At 58.9% G+C, this 16,100-nt stretch overlaps 3 protein-coding genes and 1 non-coding gene across 8 annotated transcripts in view; 1 reads left to right on the top strand and 3 right to left on the bottom strand.

Moving 5' to 3' along the window:
- Positions 1 to 7,933, bottom strand: part of SCARF1 (scavenger receptor class F member 1) — a 14,225-nt gene extending 6,292 nt beyond the window's left edge. For both annotated transcript variants that reach the window (XM_017541660.2, XM_017541661.2), the window contains exons 1-7: positions 7,501 to 7,933; positions 7,123 to 7,184; positions 6,786 to 6,887; positions 5,406 to 5,931; positions 977 to 1,195; positions 447 to 575; positions 203 to 306 (exon numbers count right to left, since the gene is read on the bottom strand). In XM_017541660.2, the coding sequence (XP_017397149.1) occupies positions 203 to 306; positions 447 to 575; positions 977 to 1,195; positions 5,406 to 5,931; positions 6,786 to 6,887; positions 7,123 to 7,184; positions 7,501 to 7,601 (1,243 nt within the window). In that variant the 5' untranslated portion in view covers positions 7,602 to 7,933. The remainder of the gene's footprint in view (positions 1 to 202; positions 307 to 446; positions 576 to 976; positions 1,196 to 5,405; positions 5,932 to 6,785; positions 6,888 to 7,122; positions 7,185 to 7,500) is intronic.
- LOC119473176 lies at positions 4,437 to 4,541 on the top strand. Its single transcript, XR_005202380.1, has one exon. It is a non-coding gene; the product is annotated as a U6 spliceosomal RNA (small nuclear RNA).
- A 101-nt stretch (positions 7,934 to 8,034) lies between the features above and the next one.
- On the bottom strand, positions 8,035 to 11,717 carry LOC108313326 (Rab interacting lysosomal protein). 4 transcript variants are annotated; one of them, XM_017541666.2, is made up of 8 exons: positions 11,187 to 11,705; positions 11,023 to 11,116; positions 10,817 to 10,923; positions 10,508 to 10,729; positions 10,159 to 10,304; positions 9,681 to 9,803; positions 8,780 to 8,863; positions 8,035 to 8,497 (listed from the first exon to the last, which is right to left on the bottom strand). In XM_017541666.2, the coding sequence occupies exons 1-8, from the start codon at positions 11,412 to 11,414 to the stop codon at positions 8,320 to 8,322; spliced, it is 1,182 nt and encodes a 393-aa protein (XP_017397155.1). In that variant the 5' UTR covers positions 11,415 to 11,705; the 3' UTR covers positions 8,035 to 8,319. The 4 variants fall into 4 exon arrangements, with proteins under 4 accessions (XP_017397155.1, XP_017397151.1, XP_017397153.1 ...); XM_017541662.2 differs by having other exon boundaries at positions 8,040 to 8,497; positions 10,508 to 10,923; positions 11,187 to 11,706; XM_017541664.2 differs by having other exon boundaries at positions 8,040 to 8,497; positions 10,508 to 10,923; positions 11,023 to 11,110; positions 11,187 to 11,706.
- Positions 11,718 to 12,212: 495 nt separating this feature from the next.
- Positions 12,213 to 16,100, bottom strand: part of PRPF8 (pre-mRNA processing factor 8) — a 35,059-nt gene continuing 31,171 nt past the window's right edge. The window contains exons 38-43 of the mRNA XM_017541659.2: positions 15,093 to 15,332; positions 14,872 to 15,013; positions 13,211 to 13,351; positions 12,934 to 13,073; positions 12,631 to 12,833; positions 12,213 to 12,516 (exon numbers count right to left, since the gene is read on the bottom strand). Coding sequence (XP_017397148.1) covers positions 12,362 to 12,516; positions 12,631 to 12,833; positions 12,934 to 13,073; positions 13,211 to 13,351; positions 14,872 to 15,013; positions 15,093 to 15,332 — 1,021 coding nt within the window. The 3' untranslated portion in view covers positions 12,213 to 12,361. The remainder of the gene's footprint in view (positions 12,517 to 12,630; positions 12,834 to 12,933; positions 13,074 to 13,210; positions 13,352 to 14,871; positions 15,014 to 15,092; positions 15,333 to 16,100) is intronic.

The raw sequence follows: 16,100 nt of genomic DNA, 5'->3' as shown, positions 1-16,100 counted from the left end.
AGGTTGCAGTGAGCCGAGATCACAACACTGCACTCTAGTCTGGGTGACAGAGCGAGACTCCGTCTCAAAAAAAAAAAAAAAAAAAAAAAAAGGAATGTCTCTGAGGTGAGCTGAGACTCCCTGGCAAGGGACCGGCCCTGGAGCCTGCGTGGCGGGCCCGCTTTCCCTGCCTAGTGCACCCTGCAGGCTCCCTCCACCTTACCCGGCTGGCAGGACCCAGAGACAGGGTGGCAGAGTCCCTCTGGGCATTCACAGGGAACCGAGCAGTTGTTTCCATAGAAGCCAGCTGGGCAGGAGGCATTGCAGCTATAGAGTGACATGGAGAGGCAGGCTGAGGGCTAGGGGAAGGGAGGCAGGCAGGGAGAGGGGCAAGGAGATTTCTGGGCATGCCTGGAGGCCTGACCTGGGCCCCTGTACCCTCCCGACCCCAGGACTCCCGTGCGCACCTGGGCCCCCAGTAGCCGGCACTGCAGACACATTCCCCTGTCACAGCGTCACATGCCCCCTGAACACAGGTGGGGCAGGCAGAGCCACAGTCTTCCCCAAAGGTGCCCATGGGGCAGGGGTCATCACACCTGGGTGAGGCAAGACTCAGGGGAGCCAAGACAGGCCTGGCCCCAGTGTGGGGCCCTCCCGTCCGCCCCGGGCTCCTGGACTCGGGACATGGCTGGCCACTCCTCAGCGTGAAGCTCAGGTGCAGATAGGGCCTTGAACTTGGGGCCCAACCCAGCAGGTGACAGGCTACGCGTTTCCAGAGCGGGAGAAGGGCCAGAAGCCTCAGAGGGGAGGGAGCCGGAATCCTGCCCAGGCCCCCAGAACCCACTGCCCTCCCTTGGTCTTCATCAGGAGGGAGGCCCCTGGGGCTTCAGGGTGCATGAACCTGCGTGTCGGGGCAGGGCGGCACTCCCAGGAGAGCTGCTGAGGTGAGGGTCCTGCGGGGAGGTGCGCCCCACCCTGAACAGAATGGTGTCCTTACCTGGGCCTCAGCCAGCCCGGGTCGCAGTGCTGACAGTGGCCGGTATCTGGCTGACAGGCATCCCCATGTCGGCAGTGAGGGCACTGCTGCCCGCAGCTCTCACCAAAGGTGCCAGGCGGGCAGGGCTGCTGGCACTGGGTCCCATTCCAGCCTGGCTGGCAGGACTCACAGCTGCCCGTGTCTGGAGAGCACGGCTCATCATGTTTGCAGTGGCCACAGCTGGGAAGAGAGGGGCTTCGTGGGAGCACTGGGGGGTGGAGGGAAGGAGTGCCCACCCCTTCCAATCCCTGTACTAGCCACGCAGGCCTTCAGGGGCCCTGGAGAGTGTTCGGGTCTCACCTGGGTCACTCAGGCAGGTTTGGGCCTCAATTTCCCCATGTTGTACAGTGAAGAGGCTAGACAATGAGGGTTCTTACAGGACCCATCCCTCTCCTTCAAAGCACCTGCTCTGTGACCACCTTTCCCTGAGTCCCAGGGTCATCAGGAGCCAACAGCCCATCCAGGGCAGCCGAGGCACCACCAACCTGAGGCCCATCTGCCCAGCCTTCCCTCCTGCCCTTTCCCCTCTCTTCCTTCCACACTGAGCTGCCCTGAGATCTGGCATCAATGGGACTCAGTACTGTCTTCTTTTTTTGAGACCAAGTTTACTCTTGTTGCCCAGTCTGGAGTGCAGTGGCGCCATCTGGGGTCACTGCAACCTCCATCTCTCAGGTTCAAGCGATTCTCCTGCCTCAGCCTCTCAGGCAGCTGGGATTACAGACACATGCCACCATGCCTGGCTAATTTTTTTTTTCTTTCTTTTTTTTTTTTTTGAGATGGAGTCTTGCTCTGTTGCCCAGGCTGGAGTGCAATGGCATGATCTGGGTTCACAGCAACTTCTGCCTCCCAGGTTCAAGTGATTCTCCTGCCTCAGCCTCCCAAGTAGCTGGGATTACAGGCATGCACCACCACGCCCGGCTAATTTTGTATTTTTAGTAGAGACGGGGTTTCACCATGTTGGCCAGGCTGGTCTCGAACTCCTGACCTCAGGTGATCCACCTGCCTTGGCCTCCCAAAGTGCTGGGATTACAGGCGAGAGCCACCCCGCCCGGCCCTCGATAGTGCCTTCCACTCCATCATATGAAACACAAAAGATATAAAGTTTTCTCACCCAGAGGTTTCGAAACCTTGGTACAGTCCGTGGGCTGTGAGGAGCCAGGCGGCACCGAAGATATGAGTGGCCAGGGAGCATGACCAGGGAGCGCAAGCACCTGAGCCCCGGCGCCAGGCAGATATGCCATGGCCTTAGATTCTCATAGGAGCCCAATCCTACTGTGAGCTGTGACAGGAAGGATCCAGGTTACATGCTCTTTATGAGAATCTAATGCCTGATGATCTGTCAGTGCCTCCTGTCAGCCCCAATGGGACCACCTAGTTGCAGGAAAACAAGCTCAGGGCTCCCGCTGATTCTATGTTATGGTGAGTCATATAATGATTTCATTATAGATTACAGTGTAATAATAGAAAATCTGTCTTCCATGAAACCAGTCCCTGGGGCCAAAAGGTTGGAGACCACTGTTGTCACCAATATAATTTCACATTATACAAAAGTATGTGTTGTCTCGTTAAGTCCTTATTTGAGGCTGGGAGTGGTGGCTCACGCCTGTAATCCCCACACTTTGGGAGGCCAAGGCAGGGATCACGAGGTCAGGAGTTCGAGACCAGACTGGTCAATTTGGTGAAACCCCATCTCTACTAAAAATACAAAAATTAGCTGGGTGTGATGGCATGCACCTGTAGTCCCAGCTACTCAGGAGGCTGAGGCGGGAGAATCTCTTGAACCTGGGAGGCAGAGGTGGAGGTTGCGGTGAGATGAGATCACAGCACTGCATTCTAGTCTGGGTGACACAGTGAGACTCCGTCTCAAAAAAAAAAAAAAAAAAAAATCCTTATTTGAGGGCTGGGCATGGTGGCTCATGCCTGTAATCCCAGAATTTTGGGAAGCCGAGGCAGGTGGATTGCTTGAGTGAGGAAGTTTGAGACCAGCCTGGGCAACAAAGTGAACCCACTGTCACTATAAAAATTAGCCGGGTGTGTGGCACGAGCCTGTAATCTCAGCTGCTCGGGAGGCTGAGATGAGAGAATTGCTTGAGCCTGGGAAGTGGAGGCTTCAGTGAGCAGAGATGGCGCCACTGCACTCCAGCCTGAGCAACAGAGTGAGACTCTGTCTCTAAAATAAATAAATAAATCCTATTTCAGTTAAATAAAACTGAAATAATATTTCAGTTATATATGTTGGATCAGATGACAATTTTTTTTTTTCTGAGACATATTCTCACTCTGTTGCCCAGGCTGGAGTGCAGTGGACTGATCTCGGCTCACTGCAACCTCTGTCTCCTGGGTTCAAGTGATTCTCTTGCCTCAGCCTCCTGAGTAGCTGGGACTACAGGCACGCCACCACACCTGGCTACTTTTTTGTATTTTTAGTAGAGACGGGGTTTCACCTTGTTGGTCAGGCTGGTCTTGAACTCCTGACCTCAGGTGATCCACCCGCCTCGGCCTCCCAAAGTGCTGGGATTACAGGCATGAGCCACTGCACCTAGCCAGGGATGAAAATTTTTCTTTGAGATGGAGTTTCGATCTTGTTGCCCAGGCTGGAGCGCAATAGCACAATCTCGGCTCAACACAACGTCTGCCTCCTGTGTTCATGTGATTCTCCTACCTCGGCCTCCTGAGCAGCTGGGATTTCAGGCATGTGCTACCACGCCCAGCTAATTTTTTGTATTTTTAGTAGAGATGAGGTTTCTCAGTGTTGGTCAGGCCAGTCTCGAACTCTTGACCCTCAGGTGATCTGCCCACCTGGGCCTGCCAAAGTGCCGGGATTACAGGCGTGAGCCACCACGCCCATCCATGGATGAAATTTCTTACTGTGAGTGGAGCTGGTCAAAGTTTGAAAACCACTGAGTCCTAAAGGGATCTTGCCCAGGACGTCTGGTCACTCGACCCATTCATTATCTACATCTGGCCTGTGAGCAGGACTAGTACTTTTTGCAAAGCAGTAATCAGATGAAATGAGCAGGTGCGGCTGGACGGGGGGCAACAAAGGGTTTTTTAACCTTTTGACTGGGTGCGGTGGCTCACGCCTGTAATCCCAGCACTTTGGGAGGCCGAGGCGGGTGGATCACGAGGTAAGAAGATAGAGACCTATATGGTGAAACCCCGTCTCTACTAAAAATACAAACATTAGCTGGGTATGGTGGGCGCGTCTGTAGTCCCAGCCACTAGGGAGGCTGAGGGAGGAGAATTGCTTGAACCTGGGAGGTGGAGATTTCTGTGAGGCGAGATCGCACCACTGCACTCCAGCCTATCAACAGGGCAAGACTCCGTCTCAAAAAAATAAAAATAAAAAAGTAAAAATAAAAGCGTAAAAATAAAAATTAAATAAATTGTTTTCTTTTCTTGTTTGTAGAAAGTCATTTATGTGCTCACTTCAGCAGCACATACACTAAAATTGGAACGATACAGAGAAGATTAGCATGGCCCCTGTGCAAAGATGACGCAAATTCGTCAAGCATTTCTTATTTAAAAAAAAAAAAAAGGAAAGAAAGAAAGTCATTTATTTAGGGAGAGAAACAGGAGAAAGAGAGAGAAACAGCTAACTCTCAGGCTGAGTGAGAGAATCCACAAAGATGGGATCCAGGAGAGGAAAGCAGCTCCACACTGAGTGGAAGGGAATAGAGAGAGATGGAGTCTAGGAGGGGAAGACAGGCTTCCAGAGAGGGTGTGGAAGGGGGCCCCAGAGGGGAAATCCAGGAGAGAGAAAGACGGCTTCCACTAAGGGAGTGTTCGTGGAAGGGGACCCAAACATGGAGTCCCTGTTTTGTTTTCTTGAGACGGAATATCCCTCTGTTGACCAGGCTGGAGTGCAGTGGGGCGATCACTGCAACCTCCGCCTCCCGGGTTCCAGCGATTCTCCTGCCTTAGCCTACCCGAGTAGCTGGGACTACAGGCACCCGCCACTATGCCTGGCTGATTTTTGCATTTTTAGTAGAGATGGGGTTTCTCCATGTTGGCCAGGCTGGTCTCCAACTCCTGACCTCAGGTGATCCTCCCGCCTCAGCCTCCCAAAGTGCTGGGATTACAGGCGTGAGCCACCGCGCCCGACCGTTCTTTCCCCTTTCACGTCTCTGCTTTGTATGTTTTTTGAGGGGAGCACTGCTAAGCCCTGACCCCTCCTCCTGGCTCCCCCGCCCCGCCCACCTGTGTCCGCCCCGCCCCGCCCTGCTCACCTGTGTCCACTCTGCCTCGCTCATCTGCCCGCCCCGCCCCACTCACCTGTCCGCCCTGCTCACTCGTGTTCGCCCCGCCCCGCCCTGCTCACCTGTGTCCACCCCGCCTCGCTCACCTGCCCGCCCCGCCCCACTCACCTGTGCCCGCCCTGTCCGCTCACCTGAGTCCGCACTGCACCCCGTAGCTCCCGGCCTGGCAAGGCAGCTCGCAGCGCGCTCCGCGGAAGCCCGGCGGGCAGGTGCACTGGCCAGAGGCGGGGCTACATTGGCCGCGCTCGCACTGGCACTGCTGCCGGCAGTTGGGGCCCCACCAGCCCGGCCGGCAGGCGCAGCGGCCCAAGTCCTGCTCGCACGGGGAGCCATGGCAGGCGCAGCGGAAGCTGCAGCGGCGGCCCCACCAGCCCGGCTGGCACACGCAGGCGCCCGTGGCCTGATCACAGCGCGCCGCTGCGGGGTTGCATTGGCACGGGCGGCGGCAGGTGGACGACCACCAGCCCGGCTCGCAGTGGCACACGCCAGTGGCAGGGTCGCAGCGGCCGTGGGGGCCGCACGCGCACGCGAACTCGCAGCGGGCGCCCCAGCGGTCGGCTTGGCACTGGCACGCGCCTGTGGCCGGCTCGCACTGGCCGTGTGGGTGGCAGGGACAGCTCTCGCGGCAGTCGGGGCCCCAGTACTGGCCCGGGCAGCCTGCGGGGTGGGAAGGAAGGGGTCAGCGGGCTCAGGGCGCGCGTGGATCCTGACCCTGCATCCCCTTCACAAGGAAAAGGGGCGCCGGCCCACCCTCCGAGGACCGGGGACCGGGGACAGACCCTTGGAACATCCGGCAGCCTGTCTGAGCAACAGTCACTTCCTGCTCTGCTCTGACCTACAGAAAACCCTTCGCCATGGCTCAGCCTCCCGCCTCCCACTCCAGAACACACTCAGTGATCCCGAGTGGGCAGGGGACTTGCCCAGAGTCCCAGGTAGAGGTGGGGGGAGGGGCTGCCTTCATGCCGCTCCTCCCCGCAGAGATCGATCCCTACTGGGCTGGAGAAGAGCAGGACTCCCTCCCGATCTCAGGCCTGGATGCTGCCCGCCAGGGTGGCAGGAGAAGCAGCCCTTCCCCTAGTGATCCCTTGATTGCTGATGCCCACCCTCCGGCTCTCCTGCTACCCAACCCCTTCCCCTTCTCTCTGTTTCGGCCAGAGAGGGCACACAGCCCAGCAGGACCTCCTTCCCTCCACCGTCCATGTAAAAGACGTATGTGGGAAAGACCAGGAACACAGTCATGTTGCAGTTAACAAGAGTCACAGGTTTTCCGAGAAGTGGAACAGAAAGATACTCAGGTGGGCAGGGCTTTGTGGATGTCGGTGAAAACCCAGTGCCCCAGACCATCCCCCAGGAGTGTGTCACTTCCTGTCTCTGGACCTTGACTCCTCAGAGGCTGGGAGGGGTTCTGACCCTGCTGTCCTGAGGCTGCTCGGTACCTGCCTTGCCTCCCCGACACCACCGCCCCCGTGCCCAGCTCTGCCCAGCAACCTCGTCCTGCCCCTGGGACTCACGGGAGCTGCAGTGGGCCCCAAAGAACCCAGGTTTGCACCGACAGAGGCCCGGCTTCACACACACCTCGTCTTCCTGGCAGGCGTCCGGCCCCTCACAGATGGCTGAAAGACACCCACCCAGGTTGGAAAGATGGGCAGGACCAGGGGACAGCTCCGCCCTCTCACTGGCTCTGGGGGCCAAGCCTCCTCAAGGGGTGCCCCTTCAGGGCTGGGGGCATCGCAGGAGAAAGCCTGGCTCCTGGGTGGGAGGGAAGCAGGCCCCAGGGGGAGGCAGGAGGGGCTGTCGCTGGCTGCGTCCTCCCTTCTCCTTGGCTGGGGGTCTGTCCTGGGTACTCACGGATGCTGCATTCTTGGTCTTTCTGCCTCCAGCCTGCGCAGCACTGCAGCTCAGCAGAGGGGCTGTGGGGCAGAAAGGGGTCAGCGGGAGTGGCGGGGTGCGGCCTGCCCCCGAGCAGCGTGGATCACTGTCTCTGTGAGGTGGGAGAGGCTGCCTTAGCCCCCTGGGGAGGCCTAGTGGACCTGTACAGCTCTGGGGTCCCCAGCTCCTCCCCACTCCTTCCCTGGCCCTTCCACCATCTGCCCTGGCGAGCCACTGCCTGCCAGGCGGCCCCCAGCAGCCCGTCCTTCCAGCGCCAAGACCTCTTCCTACGCCCTCCTTCCCCCACAGGCCTCAGCACCGGCTCAGCCACCCCCGTCAGACTCCCACGAAACCCACCTGCTGGCCACACAGACGTGCTGCCCACTGGGGTCCAGCTGGGACCCCCGAGTCCCCTGAGGCCAGAGCAGCAGCAGTGGGAGCAGCAGCCGCAGCCCCATGGCAGCCGTGCAGGGAGGGCTGGGTTACTCTGGCCCCCACAGCTCCCGACCTCCTCCCTGCTTCCTCCCAGGGCTTTTCCTGAGGAAACCAGGCCGGAGGGGCGGGCAGCCCTGAGGCGCCTCCCTGAGGGGGCGGGGGCTGCAGGACAGACCGACACTCAAAACAAGAAAGGGAAAGGAGGCCAGTGGCAGGCCTCGGCATGGTGGGGCCAGAAGGGTGAAGCTGCAGGTCCCCGGGTGCTGGGACCGAGGAAGCAGGTGGAGCGAGGGTGGGCACCTCGGCCCTCCATCAGACCGCAATCCCAAAGCAAGGACGGGGCTGCAAGAAGCCTCCCCACCCAGTGACTGACCAAGGGCGCCCTGAGGCCCCCTCGGCCTGCCTCTGCTCCTGGCGGGGCTTGGAGGTGAGACAGACATGGACAGACAGGCGAGGGACAGTTTCTGGGAGTTCCGGGCAGTTCTTTATTACAAGAGCTCAGGCCGTCCGCACAAAGCCCGGGGAGCCAGCTCTCATTTCGTGGATGGGGAAACTGAGACTCAGAGAGGCGCTCTGATATCTGGCCCCAGGGGTCTGGTACAGAGTCGTAGAGAGGGAGGTGGGCTGAACCCCCGTGCTGCCCTGGTGCAGGCCAGAACTGGGGAAGACGCCTGGGAGGCCATGAAGGAGGGAGCCCTGTCCTCATGAGGTCGCACATCCAGCCACAGCCAGGTCCCCAAGTCAGGCCTCTGGGGCGGCTGAGGCCCCCAGACAGAGATGTTCCTGGCGGGCAGGATGGGGCAGCTCAGGAGCTGGAGACTGTGGTTGGGTCTCCTCTTCTCCCCCTGGCTTGCCGGGAGCAGGGCTGTGGGTCTCATCCTCTGGGGATTCGGCTTTCCCGCGATACCACAGGCCAAAGCTGGAGAGACAGCCAGAGGCACTCTGCGCCAGGAAGCCGGAGAGGTCCAGGACATGGGCAGAGGGCGGGTGGGGGGGTGAGAACAGGGGAGAGGGGCAGGGAAGGGCAGCCTGAGGGAGTGGGAAGGTGATGGGGCCCATGGTCGATGGTCGGTCGGAGAAGCAGGAGGGGAGGGCCTGCTTAGAGCAAAGGACAGCAGGGTGACAGGCAGGGAAGCAGGAAAGGGGATCCAGGACCCTTCCTCCCTCCCCCACTCTTGCCCTTCCCCTTCCCCCAACATACAAACTCCGTATTTTGGACTCTGGGGGTGGGGGATGGTCATCCTTATCATCAGCGAGCAGGAGCCAGGAGCCATCCTCATCGTCACTGAGACAGGAGAGAGAAGACGTGAGGGCCAGGGATCAAGGCCTGAGGGACACCGGGAATCCAGCAGGGGGGATGAGGGACAGCAGGGCCCCCAGGGCTGGAGAGAAGGCGACCCTGGGGAGATGCAGGATGTCTTGAGGCTTTATTTTTTATTTTATTTTTGAGACGGAGTCTGGCTCTGTCGCCCAGGCTGGAGTGCAGTGGCATGATCTCAGGTCACTGCAACCTCCACCTCCTGGTCTCAAGCAATGCTCTTGCCTCAGCCTCCCAAGTAGCTGGGATTACAGGTGTGCGCCACCACACCCGGCTAATTTTTGTATTTTTAGTAGAAACGGGGTTTCACCATGTTGGCCAGGCTGGTCTCGAACTCCTGACCTTGTGATCTGTCCGCCTCAGCCTCCCAAAGTGCTGGGATGACAGGCGTGAGCCACCGCACCTGATGAGGCTTTATGTCTCAACACACAGCGGCCCTGACACAGCTACGGTGTCACCCCCGTAAGAACAGAGCCAGCCAAGGCCAGGAGCTGAAGGCTGAAGGTGGGGAGGCAGCACTGGCAGGCAGGATAGCCGGCAGGCAAGGCAAGGGGAGCCATGAGATCCAGGGAGAAGGGCACAGCCTGGACCGCAGCCACAGGACCCAGCCAGACCAGGTCAGCAGGCCCTAAAAGTGGCCAGGCTGGGAGGCTCGAGGGGAGAGCACGTTGGGGTGGCAGGGTCAGTCTGAGACAATGGGCTCAGAGGGTGACCAGGCCAGGTCATCAGGCTCAGCAGAACTTGGGAGGGGGCTGGCTCGGTGGGGATGCAGGCAGGGACCCACCTGCTCTCTGCTTCCTCTGGCGTCCCTAACATCTTGGCCTTGATCTTCTTCCGCTGCTTCCTGACAGCCACCTTCATGGCTTCCAGCAGAAGGCCAGGGACCCGGTGGTCGGTGAGCAGCTCCCTGCAGAAGAGGGGCAGGGCAGGGGAAAGCAGTGGAGATGCAGCCGTGGGCCTCACTCCTGGTACCGGTGCAGCGGCTCCTCCCTGGACACCTGAAACCTGTGCCTTGCTGACACCCTCAGACCTTTGCTTAGGTGCCCCTCCTAGGAGAGCTTCCCTGGCGCCTGCAGCGGTGACCCTGTGCACTGTCCCTCTTCTGTGTCTGGGTGACGTTGTGGAGGGGTGGGGCTGTGCAATTCACATCCTCCCACTACCCAGCGAAGGCCTGGCACATGTCACCATGTCACTGTGGACATGTCCATGCCGAGAGAAAGAGGTGGGGTGATCGGAGCCCCTCAGCTTCCCGGCACCCTCACCGCTGGAAGTAGGCCAGCTCCTCCTTGAGCAGGAACGCTGTGGCTTTGAGTTCATTGCGCTCCTGAAGGATCTGCTCAAACTCCTCCCGGCTGAAGCGGCATTGCCCTGCCTCCCGGGGGCGCCCTGGCGGCTGCGCGGCCTCTGCCTTTAGAAGGACAGGCACGGTCAGAGGGTCGCGCTCGAGGGCCATCGCGGGAACGCTAGACGAAGTGACAGGCAGGGAGACTTGGGGGACAAAGTTGCCCCAACAGGTAACAGAGGCCGGCCCGGGGCGCGGACTGCTGTGCCGATGCGGACCTGGCCCGAGCGCCCTCCTGGGCTGGGTCCTTGCCCTCGTGCGACACTCACCGGGTCCTCAGGGGTCGCCGGTTCGGGCTCCTGCCCCTGCTGGTGCCCCGGCCCGCCGGCCTGGCCCCGCGCTCGCTCTTCAGCCGGCGGGGCCGCGCCTCCTCCAGGCTGCTGGCGCTCCGTCTCGCGGTCTTGCGCGGCACGCAGCTGGGTCTGCACAGCCGCCAGCTTCTGCCGCAGCTCGGCGTTCACCAGCAGGAGGCGCTGCAACTGCTCCTGCAACTGGGGGCGGAGCAAAGGGTGGGGTAGGCAGGGCGCCGCGGTGCCCGGGGCCCCGCCCCGCCCCGCCCCGCCCCGCCCCGTGCTCACCGCCTCGGTCTCCTGGCCGCGCTGCCGCAGGTCGCGGCTGTGAGCCCGCAGTTCGTCCCGCTGTCGGTCCGTCACCTCCTTGAGCTGCCGGAGCAGCTCGCGCTCCTCTGAGAAAGGGGCGTTCTTAGCGGCGGCGTGCGGCCCGCGGGAGGAAGGAGGACCCGAGCTGGCTGCCACCCGCCCGCCCTGGCCGGGGCTGCGCTCACCCTGCGGCCCGGCGCTTAGCTCCCAGCGGAGGCGCTCGTTCTCCTCCCGCAGTCGCCGCAGCTCCCGCTGGGCCAGCAGCGCCGACACCTGCAGCTGGGGAGCCCAGGTCTCAGGCTTCCGCCCTGCCGGCCCCGCGGGTGGCGAGGGGAGGGCGGTGACTTACCGAGTCCGGGGCGGGCCCCACGGCAGCCTGTTCCAGGAGCTCCAGCGCGCGCACCACTAGCGGCACCAGCCCGGCCGCCGCCTCCGGCCCGAAACGGCGCGCCAGCTCCTGCAGCTCAGTGCCCAGGGCCCCGGCTAGGTGGTACACAAGCTCCGCCACCGTCCCCGGCCCCGCGGCCCCTCGAGGGCCCCAGCTGGGCGCCTCAGGCGCCGCCCTCCTGGGCTCCATGTCCCCCAAAGCCCTGGGGCCCGACCCCCCACCAACTGGAAGAGGGAAAACCAAACAGTTCCGGCCCAGGAAGCCTTTTAGGGCGGTGGGGGCGGGGTAGAAGCAAGAAGGGTGGAGGAGCGAGGGAAGGAGGCTTGGGGAAGGGAGATCGTGCCCTAGGCCCCTGGGCCCGTCTTTCCACTCCCAAGGTCACAGGAAGCAGGACAGCCACCTTCCAGCCAGGCGCCAGGAGCTGAGCTCAGGGCTGCCTGTGGTCACTTGAGTGGAGCCCTCCCACAGGCCCGATCCAGGCTCCGCCCCCGTGTTTGGAGTCATGGGGACAACTTGGCAGCGGCGCGCTCCGGGGAAGAGGTGACAGGTAGGCGGCGGGTCACTGGCCTCCGCGCGGCTGTACACAAACTGCCTGCCTGTGTGCTTGTTTGCCTGATCAGGAGTGACCAGAAAGCTTAAAGGGCTGGGCTGGACACCCCAGCACTCAGCACAAGCCACGGAACTCCGAGACCCGGGAAAGGGCAGCGCTAGCAGAGCTGTGGAAAGGAGGCGAGGCCTTCCAGTGCTGTGTTGTCGGGAACCAGCCAATGTGGCCCAGGAAGCAGTGTGAAAGCCCCGCCCCGCCCCGCCGCAGGTCTCCACCCAGTCCGGGGGTTTCTAATCCCAAGCCCCGAATAGGGAGGAAAGGGCCTCAAACTCCCCGTCAACACGGCTGGGCCCAGCATCTTGCCGTGAACTGCCCAGCCCTGCCACCTGTCAGACCTAAATCCAGAATCTGAGTTCAGGGGAAAAAAAAAGCCCCCAAACTCCTATTTATACAAAATTTATTACTATATTTTATTCAGGATGAGGCCATCAAGAAGTCAACAACACAATAAGCACACACACAGGGAAAGGGCCAAGCTGCTGAATGTCACCAGCCTGCGGCGGGGCTGAGGCAGGAGGCAGGGAAGCGACTAGGCATAGAGGTCCTCCCGGTCTGCAGAGTACACCTCCCCCTCCTGCAGGAGGGCAAAGTTGAGGAAGTGGGAGGGCCTGTGCACCTCGTGGTAGAACTCTTTGGGGTTCGCCAGCTGCAGCTCGTACTTCATGTTGGGGTCATGCCGAACACCTTAGGGAAGAAGGGAACATCAGATGTTTACGGGCCCTCTGCCTCATGCAGCCAGCTGGGCCCCAAGCATGCAGGGCAATGGCCTCACGTACCCCTAGCGCCACCCCCACTTACCCATGAAGTTGTAGTTCCATGAGGACTGGGCAGGGACCATGAAGAAGCCGAGGAAGCGGTCGGACAGCAGCATCTGGACCCGCTCGTAATGTGAAGGCAGGTAACCCTTGGGGTTGTTGCCCTTGTCTGTGTTCTGGCGGCCCCATTCGTAGCCACTGGGGGTCAGCTTGTAGGCCGTCAGCGTACAGGAGCCTGGAGTGAAGCTGGGGGAGGGCGAGGACACATAGCAGCTCAGGCCACGTTCTGGGCCCTGGCCTGCAGTCCCTGTGCCACCTCACTCCTCCCGAGGAAGCCCAAGCCCACCTGCACGTGATGATAATGGTCTTCTCGCCATCCCAAGATGGGTTGTCAGCCATGATCTTGGCGTGGGTGGTGACATCCTGGGGTGACAACTGTGGGGACTCATTGGGCTGAGTGTGGATCCAGCCTAAGGGTTCCATCTCCTGTAGGCAGAGTAGTAGAGAGCTGTTCAGAATCGCATCCGCAGACAGGAATCGCACCCACGAGGGTAGCACGCCTACCTCGAGGGGCAGGAAGCTCCAGCTCTTCCACACTTCCAAGCTCCGTCACTGCCACTCACCTTGAGGTACTCGTGCTGGGGCAGCTGGCCAGGCAGGTGCACAGTCTGGTGGGTGCCCCACTGCGGCACCATCACGATGCAGCGGATCTCCTTCACCTGCGGGTTATCTGGTGGGCTCACCCCATACAGGTACCCTGCGATCTGGAGACAAAGGGGTCAGGAACCAAAACACTTTTTAGCAGCAGCTCCGAGTTGGAGCTGCAGCCTGTTTCCCTCCTTCCCCCAAGAACGAGGACAGAGTTTCTTAAAATGTGATCAGAACCCTGTCTGAAGCAGCCGGGGACACTTGTTCAAAATGTCAGACATGGACCTCATCTCAGACTCACCACATCAGAATCGCCTGAGTGTGGTCCAGGGATCTGCACTGCTCACAGCTCCCCAGCTGATTATTAAGTACAGTGTTCATAAGCAAACGAGCATACAAACATACAGCCCAATGTACTTTCACAAGCTGAAAACATCTGGAAAACCAGCACTTGGCGGTATTTTTAATTTTACATTTTCAACAAAGAGGATCTGTTTACTATAAACTCACCCACACAGGATATTAAGAATCGTTTCAAATTTGCTGACCTGATGGCCACAAAATAGTGGGTTTGTTTTGAGATGGAGTCTCGCTTTGTCGACAAGTCTGGAGTGCAGTGTGCGATCTTGGCTCACCGCAACCTCCGCCTCCTGGGTTCAAGCAATTCTCCTGCCTCAGCCTTCTGAGTAGCTGGGACTACAGGTGCCCAACATGCCCGGCTAATTTTCATATTTTAAATAGAGACAGGGTTTTGCCATGTTGGCCAGGCTAGTCTTTAACTCCTGACCTCAGCTGATCCACTTGCCCCAGTCCAAAATGGTGTTTTATAAACTATGAATATCCCTGATACACTAGTAAAGTTAAGCGTCTTTTCTCCTTTTTGAAGCAGGGTATCACTGTAACCCAGGTTAGTGTGCACTGGCACAATCTCAGCTCACTACAACCACCACCTTCCAAGCTCAGGTGATCTTCCCACCTTAGCCTCCTGAGCAGCGTGCGCCACCATGCCTGGCTAGTTTTTCTATTTTTTTTTTTTTTTTTTTGGAAGAGACAGCGTTTCGTCACATTGACCAGGCTGCTCTTGAACTCGGGCTCAAGAGACTTGCCCGCCTCCGCCTCCCACAATGCTGGGATTACTGTCATGAGCCACTGCGCCCAGCCTCTTCTTTTTCTTTTGTTAGAGACAGAGATTGGGTCTTGCTGTTACCCAGGCTGGAGGGCAGGGGTGCCATCTAAGCTCACTGCTTGGGCTGCCTGGATTCAAGTGACCTCAGCCTCCTGAGATGGGACTACAACCACTTTTGTTCTTGTAAGAACAGGGTCTTGAACTTACCTGTGCTTAAGCAATCCACCTGCCTCGGTCTCCCAACGTGTTGGGATTACAGGCGTGACCCACCACACACGCCTGATCAGGAATTTTCTGACTAAGTGCCAATACTATGTTTACTACCTTCTCTCAACTTCCACAGCTTTTAATATCTCACGGCGCCCAAAACCCTGCTTGATGTTCTCCTTGTATAATTACTCATCCATGAATCTTGAAACCAGCATCTCAAGTCCCTAATCATTTCAGGTCTGCGTTTCAGGTACAATGTGTTGGGCACACACTGTGGCCTAGCGGGGTCCACTTACTCACTTGGGCCCGAAGATCAGATATGCAGATGAACTTCTTAAGCACATTCTTGGGAAGGATGTAGGTGTAGCCCGTCTCCTTGATGTCATCAGATGAAACATAGATGTGATTGGTCCTTAGGTGCAGGTTGGCAGCAGAGATGGCCCTAAACGCAGGTAGAGAACATCAGCACCGGCAGTAGTGCCAGCGGCCTTTCCATCCCCACATGTTGCCCTTCACAGTACCTGACCCTCCACTCAGTCTTGGATGAGAAAGTCTGGGTCTCGTAGTTGCTGGTGGTGGAGGTGATGATCTCATCGCCATGCTTGTTGACAGTGCGAGTCTGGGTGGCAGTCAGCTGTGACTGTTCCTTGGTCTGCTTCTCAATCTCAGCGATTTGCTGCCGCTGCTGTGATGGTGCCGAGATCTCCATACCCAGGATGATGTCGCGAATTTCCGACTGTGTCAGTGACGCCACGTTCACACTGTGGGGACGGTGTGGGTTATATCACGAGGATCCCTTCCCCTGGTCACTTCTGCCTCAGTGGAAAGGATGTAACTTGGTAGGACAGGGCAGCCTATATTCGTGCCTCAGACAGTCCGCCAGTGCTGCTTCCACAGGAAGTGTGAGATGGACGTGCACTAACACTTCCAAGAGTCATCAGACCCAAGGGGGCAGCAGGCTGCGTGTGGCCCTTCCCGCTGTTTGACATCCATACACCCCCCACTTCCTTGACCAAAACAATGCTCTGGAGTGGAACAATTCTCAGAAATGGAAACCCCAAAAACCCTACAATACTGGCTCTTTAATCAGAGGTGGTACTGTCAGTCACCCTAGGAGGTACTTTGAAATCTATGGACAGCTTCGGCTGCCACGAAGGGAGAGTGGAGGAAGGCGTGTGTGTGTTGGCAGCAGTCTCCAACACTTAGGGTCTCGGATGTTAAAACTTACCACGTATGGACAGTAAAGAAATGCCCTGCTCTGGCCGGGCACGGTGGCTCACACCTGTAATTCCAGCATTTTGGGGGGCTGAGGCGGGTGGATCACAAGGTCAGGAGTTCAAGACAGGCATGACCAACATGGTGAAACCCCATCTCTACCAAAAATTTAAAGGGGGGTGCCTGTTATCCCAACTACTCAGGAGGCTGAAGTAGGAGAATCACTTGAACTTGGAAGGTGGAGGTTGCAGTGAGCTGAGATCACACCACTGCACTCTAGCCTGGGCAACAGAACAACACCCCGTCTCAAAAAA

This window comes from Cebus imitator, unplaced genomic scaffold (assembly GCF_001604975.1).
Source record: "Cebus imitator isolate Cc_AM_T3 unplaced genomic scaffold, Cebus_imitator-1.0 Scaffold136, whole genome shotgun sequence".
In the NCBI taxonomy this organism is placed as follows: domain Eukaryota; kingdom Metazoa; phylum Chordata; class Mammalia; order Primates; family Cebidae; genus Cebus; species Cebus imitator.
The sequence above is the reverse complement of the archived record's forward strand: the minus strand, read 5'-3'. Positions and strand labels throughout refer to the sequence as shown.